At 39.4% G+C, this 9,900-nt stretch overlaps 1 protein-coding gene and 1 pseudogene across 2 annotated transcripts; both read left to right on the top strand.

Moving 5' to 3' along the window:
• The first annotated feature begins 3,783 nt into the window (after nucleotides 1-3,783).
• On the top strand, nucleotides 3,784-4,742 carry LOC311497367 (serine protease 1-like; annotated as a pseudogene). The gene is made up of 3 exons: nucleotides 3,784-3,823; nucleotides 3,913-4,069; nucleotides 4,157-4,742. The product of its transcript is annotated as a serine protease 1-like (transcript).
• Nucleotides 4,743-7,820: 3,078 nt separating this feature from the next.
• LOC311497363 (trypsin-3-like) lies at nucleotides 7,821-8,995 on the top strand. Its single transcript, XM_084557643.1, has 5 exons — nucleotides 7,821-7,877; nucleotides 7,967-8,123; nucleotides 8,213-8,466; nucleotides 8,563-8,699; nucleotides 8,787-8,995. Exons 1-5 carry the CDS (start codon nucleotides 7,838-7,840, stop codon nucleotides 8,934-8,936), a joined length of 738 nt encoding a protein of 245 aa, XP_084413769.1. The 5' UTR covers nucleotides 7,821-7,837; the 3' UTR covers nucleotides 8,937-8,995.
• Nucleotides 8,996-9,900: the final 905 nt, after the last annotated feature.

Raw genomic sequence — 9,900 nt, 5'->3', positions numbered from 1 at the left:
TTTCATGTGTATGGATTTGTCCTGCATTTATTTCAGTGTACAGACATGTGGGGTGTATTATACAGACCTCTGAATGTGTATTTCTCCTTGTGTTGTATAATATGCTTTTATTTAAACTAAATTATGTAATGATTGCAACATCATCTAAAATCATCGTTTATCCAAAATGATTGAAATTAATGATCACAAATGTTTAAATAATAACAGTGGGTGTAATTCTATGTGATAACAATGTGTAGTGGGCAGTGGAATAACTATTGGTTTCCATTTGCGGTGACTGCTGACTGAGATAAGGGATGAGATTAAATAGATCCTGGAATTTAGCCTGGTCTGGAGCAGGCTAGCTCCACAGAATAAATCTCCACGGTAACTTATACCATAACATATCCTACCGCTCCCTATCCCGCTTTTGTGCAACCGGATCACGGATAAATTGAGCCAGGATAACCAACATATCCCGGCTTAATCCCTTATCCTAGTTTTGTGTAATACACCCCAGTTATGACCTATACAAGTCCAAGATAAATACATAATATAAATATATCTAAACACACAACCCTATGTTTGTGTTTCTGTTGCTGATGTTAACTGTTGTTGTGGAAGAGACACAGTTGTGGATGGATGTAATTTCAAACGTTCAAATGTCCCTAAACATGTTATAAGCTCTCTTAAAATCTACTCTAGAAAAGCGTACACACACATACATTATTACATATGTACAGTATAGAACTTTATACAATATTATACCGTTTTCATTTAGTATTCTATGTTTAGACTAAATGTATTTCCCTAATTTTAGTTTAGTTGTTTATTTTAGTTGTGTAAAGGGAACATTCGAAGTCAGAATTTTATTGCTCAGTGTAACCTTTGCTGTGTATATGACAATAAACTTCTTAAACGTTCTTGAATCTTGAATCTTGAATATCTAGTGAGGATGTAGGTAGGTCATTTCATTATATATCTGATATCTCATCTGTATATAAAAACATAACCACTTAATTGTATATGTATTCCTATTATATATATATATATATATGATGACAAGCCCTCCACATAATGAAAACTGTTTTACAAAGAAAAATTATAAACTGTCTGTAAATATTAAACATTTTTCCTCTAATCAACTATATACCAAATTAATAAAAGCAACTAATTAAAGGTGCAGTAGGCAAGTCTTATAAAACTAACTTTCTGTCATATTTGCTGAAACTGACCCTATGTTCAAGTATAATTGCATGAAGCAGGTCATTTTAAAAAAAATTCGGTTCCTCTGGCCCCACCTAGAGCCATAGAGAGAGAGAGTTGCGACACTCCCATAGACCTCCGTTGTAAAAAAATGGCGGCGCTTTTAACCGCCTACTTCCGGGATTTGAAAATCGGATTAGTTCAAAACACTGTCATTTGGGCGTTGGACCTCATTCACTTACATAGCTGCGCATTGAGTTGTTCCAGAGGTAAGTTGCTGAAATACCGACCTCTTTTGAATTGTCAACTGTCTATATTGTATCAGAGGCCCTTCGCGATGCTTATACTGGTCTTCATTTGTATATGCACAGCGTAATTATTTTATCTTGGTTGTTTCAACCAATTTTCTAGCATTGCCTGTTAGCTAATTAGCCAGCGCGACTTCCCCTGCTGTGAAGGTAGTTCGGTGATGAATCGCTACCACCTTTATAGCAACTTTTATTTAATTGAATTCTGGGATATACTAACTTTTCATTATGTGACGTGTTGGCTGTACTTAATTTGTTGTACTGTTCCTGTTCCATGTTCACTTGGCTAGTGTACGATTTGCCCAGCGCTACTTGCTGATGCTTGATGAGATGCTGATAGAGTGCTATCTACGGAAGCGTATTGCTGCCACACACACACACAAAAAAAGACTTAGGCTACTATTACGTAATCACGTGAAAGTTTCTTGTTATAACAATATATTTTTCACGTTTTAACAAGATAAGTATCACGTTATTTCATGAAATTATCACGTTATTTCATGATAATGATATTTTCACGTTATAACGTGATAATATCATGTTATTTCAAGATATGATATTTTCACGTTATTACAGGAAATGATCACGTTATTTCATGATAATGTTCACGTTATAACATGAAAATATCATTATCATGAAATAACGTGATAATTTCATGAAATAACATGATAATTTCATGTAATAACGTGATACTTATCTTGTTAAAACGTGAAAAAATATATTGTTATAACATGAAACTTTCACGTAATTACTTAATATTGAGCCTTTTTTTTTCTAAAGTGTGGCAGCAGTACGCTTCCGTACTATCCCATGCCATGAGCTCGTGATCAGGGTATGTCAAGGCAATAGGCGTTTTCGACTTCATGCAGATCTGTGCAGATCTGACTTGACGTGATGCATGCTGGGTTGTTCATGCTCATAGACCTCGAATATGATTGGTTAAAATGAACTTGTTCAACCCAGCATGCATCACGTCAAGTCAGATCTGCACAGATCTGCATGAAGTCAGAGAATGTCTAATATGGGGAGAAGTTCCACTCTCACTGAACTTCCGGCTTCTGAACTGGTTGCAGTTCCACTCTGGTTCCATATGAGGGCGCTCTCAGGACGAGTGCAGAATGAATGGCGGTCTATGGAGCAATACCCCTCAAAATCCACTTTTCTCAGGATATAATTTTTTGTGCAGTAATTTGAATATTGTATTTGAAAGGAGATGCAAAGAAATTACATATTGCTGGGTGTTAGATTTTTTAGAGTCACTTATTTGCTTTAAAAAGTATTTTAAAATGTCAATGACGTCATACACATCGTACGACCAGATACTGCTTTACGGTAATCCTTCAGTCACTGCTTTGGTGCTTTCGCACTCTGCACTTTCTTTTCTCTCGAGGCATGGACAACACAGCTGACACGGGTAAATAATCGTGCTAGAAGAGTTTCTGTTTTGTTGTTTTAAAAGACCGGGCCGAAAAAAAAAAAACTTGGGCGAAAAAGTCCGCCTTAACATTCTGGTTAAGGATGCCACGATGCCGTCAAGCGGGATCTGGTCGTAATCAGGTCGTAATCAGTCCTTCACTGACCAATCAGCGTTCATTAGCACAATGCTAGCGTGTGGGCAACAACAACTCAACCTGTAAGAAAACGAAAGGACATAAGTTCTCGTTCATTCAACTTTTGACCTATAACCCATGTTGAACTTGCAAAACCTACAATCAAATATGAGATTTCTCAACGACAATCGGGTAAAAGAGACACATTTAGCCGTTTAGCTCCATAGAGTCCCATTCATGTTGCACTCATGGCGATCGCCCCCAGTGGAAATCTGGTGGAACTGCAACCAAAATGAGTTACAATGGGACTTGATAGAGAGTGGGAAGGCTCTCCGTAGACGGGCTCTGATGAAGTCGAACACGCCTATTAGGCTCGTTTGAGATGTCTGCGCCTGTCTGAGGCTTAGGTGCATACGTCAACGTGAACTTACGCTGACTGTAGGGGTGGAGCATAAAACGGCTGCAGACAAGTCGGACACGGTCTACTTTGTGTAAACAATGGCGGATCTCGCTGCGTTTGCATTCGTTGTTGCCGACGAAATAGAAGCTTTGGAGTTACCGGAATTTATACCCGTGTTACCAACATGTTAAAAATGCCTTTTTACTGTTTAATCGAAGAAATGAACACTGCATTGAACTGCAGTCAGATGTACAACGATAAAGAGCTGTTTATGTGTACCTGTGTACCTGTGTGCATGTGTTGCTGCAGTGTGTATGCTCAGAAGCTCCAGAGCACAGCCATGAAGTACTTCATTCTCTTCGCCTTGGTGGCTGCAGAATGTGAGCTTTTTAAACTGCATTTCTTCATCCTCATCTTTGCTTGATTTTAGAAGGCATTTGAACTCTTTATTTCACTGTTTGTGTTACAGATGCTGCTCCCATTGAGGGTTATGAGATCATTCCAGCCTACGAGTGCGGGAAGCACTCTGTGCCCTACCAGGTCTCTCTGAATGCTGGCTACCACTTCTGTGGAGGCTCCCTGATCTCCAGCACTTGGGTTTTGTCTGCTGCTCACTGCTACAAGTCGTAAGTGCAAAGACATCATTCATTTTTCTTTTATATTTATTTATTTTTGTGTGCGTTACTTCATTCCTCTTGTGTCCCTCTCTGCAGAAGCATCCAGGTGCGTCTTGGTGAGCACAACATTGCCGTCATCGAGGGCACCGAGCAGTTCATCAACTAGGCTAAGGTCATCCGTCACCCCAATTACAACAGCCATACAATGGAACATGACCTCATGCTGATCAAGCTGAGCACGCCCGCTGTCCTGAACAGCTACGTCAGCACCGTGGGCCTGACCACCCATCTTGCCTCCCCTGGCTACCCTGGCGGCAACTGTCTGATCTCTGGATGGGGAAACACCCGCCCCTCTAGTAGTCAGTGAAAGTTTTCAGTCACGTCTGGAGAAAAACATGAAGTACATGCCGTAGTATGAGTGTTAACATAGATTATTTTTTTGGACTTCTTTTGTAGGCTACTACCCTGATTGTTGTGCCTGAAAGCCGGCATTAAACTCGACATGAACTGCAAGAGAGAGCACCCTGAACTGTACACCTCTTACCAAAACATGTTCTGTTCTGGATACCTTGAAGGAATCAATGACGACTCTTGCCGGGTATGATCTGAACCATGCTTCTTAAAGTGGACAAACCAAACTTCAGAACACCTCCACTCACACCTCTTCTTGTCCTTTCTCTGTCAGGCCCTCACTGGGGGCCCCGTGTTGTGTAATGGTCGGCTGCAGGGTATCTTGACCCGGGCTCCTGGCTGTGCCGGGCCATACAAGCCTGGACTCTGCACCCGTATCTACAACTACATCCCCTGGATTCGCGACACCATGTCCCGCTACTAAAGTCTCTTTACAGCCTTTTGTTGTGAGACAGAAATGCAACTTTAATAAAGCAATAAATCCATAAATAACAAATGATCTATTTGACTTCTTGGAAAATTACTGCACATTATATTCAAACCCTTTTCAGAATAAAAATTTGCTGGTTCAGTGGTTAGCATTGATGCCTCACAGCTGAAAGCAGGTTTCTTAAATCACTGAAATTACATTTAACTTTAAAAATAAGCCTGACACATTGGAATATAAATGTTTATTCCATGCAATAGACCCTTTTGGCAACAACTGTTAAACTGACACATGTTAACAAAAGTAGAGAAAGTAGTATAATTTCATGTAAAAGTCAGGTTATCGGTCGTCACAGCATCACAGAGCTAAAAGCAGAGCAACATTTCAGAAACAGTTTTGGGACCAACTATGCTTTTCCCAGAGAAATCCAGAAAGAATAAAAACAGTCATAATGTGTGTGAGATTTATTTTTCTATGCTTAGAGTAAGTGTATTTCCTTCATTTTAGTTTAGTTTAGTTGTTTATTTTAGTTGTGTGAAGGCAACATTCAAAGTAAAAATTTCATTGCTCAGTGTAACCTTTGCTGTGTATATGACAACAAACCTCTTAAATCTTCTTGAATCTTGAATCTTGAATATATAGTGAGGATGTAGGTAGATCATTTCATTATATATATATATATATAGATCTGAGAAAGGCATTTGACATTGTAAATCATGAAATTCTTCTGTCTAAATTAACCTATTTAAATTTTTCCTTGGATGCAATTCAATTAATAAAATTATATTTAGAAGTCAGGAAACAGTGTGTCTGCATTAAAAGTGTCAAATCAACTTTTCTAGACGTCCCTGTTGGTCTGCCTCAGGGGTCAATACTTGGCCCACTGATTTTGCTATGTACATTAATGACTTGCCAAATTCATGCATTAATGTTGAATTTCAAATGTACGCCAATGATGCTGTCATCTTCACTAGTGGAGAAAATGTTCAAGAAGCAGCCTCTGTTCTTACTTCAGCTATGGTTCCTGTAAATGAGTGGCTTTATAAATCTTGCCTCCTACTAAATACAACTAAAACTGTTTGTACGATGTTCACAAAGCATGATTGGACATCAAAATGATGTGTGAAAATGATGTCTCATGCTCCCTGAACCACTCTTTCACAATTTGAGCCCCATGAATCCTGGCATTGTCATCTTAGAACATGCCTGTGCCATCAGGGAAGAAAAAATCCATTGATGGAATAACCTGGTCATTCAGTATATTCAGGTAGTCAGCTGACCTCATTCTTTGAGCACATAATGTTGTTGAACCTAGACCTGAGCAACTGCAGCAACCCCAGATCATAGCACTGCCCCCACAGGCTTGTACAGTAGGCACTAGGCATGATGGGTGCATCACTTCATCTGCCTCTCTTCTTACCCTGATGCCCCCATCACTCTGGGACAGGGTAAATCTGGACTCATCAGACCACATGACCTTCTTTCATTGCTCCAGAGTCCAATCTTTATGCTCCCTAACAAACTGAAGCCTTTTTTTCAGGTTAGCCTCACTGATTAGTGGTTTTCTCAACTTTACACAGCTGTTCAGTCCCAATCCCTTGAGTTCTCTTCTCATTGTTCATGTGGAAATGCTCTTACTTTCACTATTAAACATAGCCCTGAGTTCTACTGTTGTTTTTCTTTGATGTGATTTCACCAAATGTTTAAGAGATCACAGATCACAATCAAACATGATTTTTTTCCAACCAGATTTCTTCCTGGAAGACGATGGTTCTCCACTATGATTCCAGTTTTTAATAATGCGTTGGACAGTTCTTAACTCAATTTTAGTAGTTTCTTCAATCTCCTTAGATGTTTTCTCTGCTTGATGCATACCAATGATTTGACCCTTCTCAAACAGACATAACATCTTTTCCAAGACCAAGGGATGTGTCTTTAGACATGGTTCGACTGGGGTTAAATAACTTGTTTCCAGCTGAAAGATAATCACCCATGCAGTAATTATCCAATAGAAACCTCGTACCTATTTGCTTAGTAAAATCCAAGCGACTTTTTTTTTTTTTTTGGCCAGGCAGTGTGTGTGTGTATATATACATGTGTATTAGGAATACACATACAATTAAGTGGTTATGTTTTTATATACAGATGGGTGTATATACACAGTATGTACAGCAATGGTTGTGTGTAGTATCGGGGAGTTGAGTTCAGCAGGGAAACAGCTGTGTGAAAGAAGCTGTTCCCCAGGCTGCTGGTTCTGGAGCCAAGACTCCTGTATCGCCCGTAGAGGCAGATTTTACTGGAAATACTGAAAAAAGGTTTTAGAAGTACATCATATTAACCTGCACAAATCTGAAATTTGTTGACAGACACTTCCAAATAATGTAAACTATTTTACAAAGAAAACTTATAAACTGGCTCTAAATGTTAAATTGTTTCCTCTAATCAACTATATACCAAATTCATAAAAGCAATTAATTAACCATAATGATTTCTATATCCATGATATTTGGAAACTTCTTCTGGATATCTTGTGAAAATCATTAAGCAAAGTATAACATGAAAGATTACAATAAGATTTTATAATAATTACTGACACCTGAAATGTAACTATATCTATATCTATATATATATATAGATATATATATAGATATAGATATAGATATAGATATAATTACAGACTCATGCTTGTACATAGGCAGTCATTTTAAAAGCACATTATTTGGGGCTGTACTGGAAAATAGGTTATTCATGGAAGTACATGTGATTTTGTGTTTAACCATGCTGCTGTTTCTCAGGTGGGATAATATTTAATCCAGCTAAGTGGAAAAATCCACGAGAGGGAGGTTCTGATAAAGAGCTGTTGGGTGTACCTGTGCGGTATATAAACCCGGTGCATGTGTTGCTGCAGTGTGTACGCTCAGAAGCTCCAGAACACAGCCATGAAGTACTTCATTCTCTTCGCCTTGGTGGCTGCAGCATGTGAGCTTTTTAAACTGCATTTCTTCATCCTCGTCTTTGCTTGATTTTAGAGGGCGTTTGAACTCTTTATTTCGCCGTTTGTGTTACAGATGCTGCTCCCCTTGAGGACGACAAGATCATTGGAGGCTATGAGTGCAGGAAGAACTCTGTGGCCTACCAGGCCTCTCTGAACGTTGGCTACCACTTCTGTGGAGGCTCCCTGATCTCCAGCACCTGGGTGGTGTCTGCTGCTCACTGCTACAAGTCGTAAGTGCAAAGACATCATTCATTTTTCTTTTAAATTTATTTATTTTTGTGTGTGTGTTACTTCATTCCTCTCGTGTCTCTCTCTGCAGAAGCATCCAGGTGCGTCTTGGTGAGCACAACATTGCCGTCAACGAGGGCACCGAGCAGTTCATCAACTCTGCCAAGGTCATCCGTCACCCCAAGTACAGCAGCCGTAACCTGGACAATGACATCATGCTGATCAAGCTGAGCACGCCCGCAGCCCTGAACAGCTACGTCAGCACCGTGTCCCTGCCCTCCAGCTGTGCCGGCGCCGGAACGAACTGTCTGATCTCTGGATGGGGAAACACCAGCCCCTCTGGAAGTCAGTGAAAAATTTCAGTCACGTCTGGAGAAAAACATGGAGTACATGGTGTAGTATGGGTGTTAATATAGATTATTTTTTCTACTTCTTTTATAGGCTACTACCCTGATCGTCTGATGTGCCTGGATGCTCCCATCCTGAGCGACACCAGCTGCAAGAACGCCTACCCTGGAGAGATCACCTCCAACATGTTCTGTGCTGGATTCCTCGAGGGAGGCAAGGACTCTTGCCAGGTATGATCTGAACTATGCTTCTTTAAGTGGACAAACCAAACTTCAGAACACCTCCACTCACACCTCTTCTTGTCCTTTCTCCGTCAGGGTGACTCTGGTGGCCCCGTGGTGTGCAATGGTCAGCTGCAGGGTATCGTGTCCTGGGGTTATGGCTGTGCCCTGGCAAACCTGCCTGGAGTCTACACCAAGGTCTGCAACTACAACTCCTGGATTCAAACCACCATGTCCTCCAACTAAAGTCTCTTTACAGCCATTTGTTGTGAGACAGAAAAGTCACCTTAATAAAGAAAGAAAATCATAAATAATGATCTATTTGACTTCTTGGAAAATTACTACACATTATATTCAAACTCTTTTCAGGATAAACATTTGCTGGCTCAGTGGTTAGCATTGATGCCTCACAGCGAAAAGGTTCTGGGTTTGAATCCACGGGCCATCTGGGGCCTTTTTTGTGAGGAGTTTGCATGCACACAGAATTACAAATGCAGAACAGGAAGAGAAATGAATATTCCTTTAGAATTTCAAATACATATAAATCAGAGGCCCTGCATAAATATAAACCAGATACCAAATTAAAACAAGAAATACTTTTAGGATCTAAGTGTCAATGAGACAGAATTCATCACCTTCCCAGTTTACATTTAGTGGTCGCATGAAACAGTTTATTGATAGAGGGACTTAAAGACAATACAAGATTTCTTATTTACAGACAAAGGTCAATACTGAAAGCAGGTTGCTGAAATCACTGAAATTATATTTAATTTTGAAAATAAGCCCGACACATTGGAATATAAATGTTTATTTCATGCAACACACATTTATGGCAACAATTGTTAAAGTGACACGCGTTAACAAAATCAGACAAAGTATAATTTCATGTAAAAGTCAGGTTATCGGTCACTATTAGAAAAAGCAGAGCAACATTTCAGAAACCGTTTTGGGATCAAGTATACTTTTCCCAGAGAAATTCAGAAAGAATAAAAAAGCAGTGCTTGATATAGACAGATATAATAAACAAATATAATATTAAAACTAGTACTTTTATAACTGCAAATTAGGCTTCTCTTGCTTGGTTAGGCATTATTTCAAGAATAAGGTTTAAATTAGGAACACAAGGAAGTCTAGGGGATAATATAAACTATCAAAAATAGAAGTTACCGTGTTTCTTCTCCACATTATGGTATCCCTTTTGCACTAGGCA

The sequence above is a fragment of the Chelon labrosus genome (assembly GCF_963514085.1).
Source record: "Chelon labrosus genome assembly, chromosome: 12".
NCBI classification, from domain to species: Eukaryota; Metazoa; Chordata; class Actinopteri; order Mugiliformes; family Mugilidae; genus Chelon; species Chelon labrosus.
Note: the sequence above shows the minus strand (reverse complement) of the source record. Positions and strands in the feature narration are given on the sequence as shown.

Excerpts from the sequence above, each read along its gene's own strand:
- LOC311497363 (XM_084557643.1), top strand. The coding sequence starts at position 7,838 with ATGAAGTACTTCATTCTCTTCGCCTTGGTGGCTGCAGCAT. Across the intron at positions 7,878-7,966 it reads CGCCTTGGTGGCTGCAGCAT|ATGCTGCTCCCCTTGAGGAC; the intron begins GTGAGCTTTTTA and ends TTTGTGTTACAG. Across the intron at positions 8,124-8,212 it reads GCTGCTCACTGCTACAAGTC|AAGCATCCAGGTGCGTCTTG; the intron begins GTAAGTGCAAAG and ends CTCTCTCTGCAG.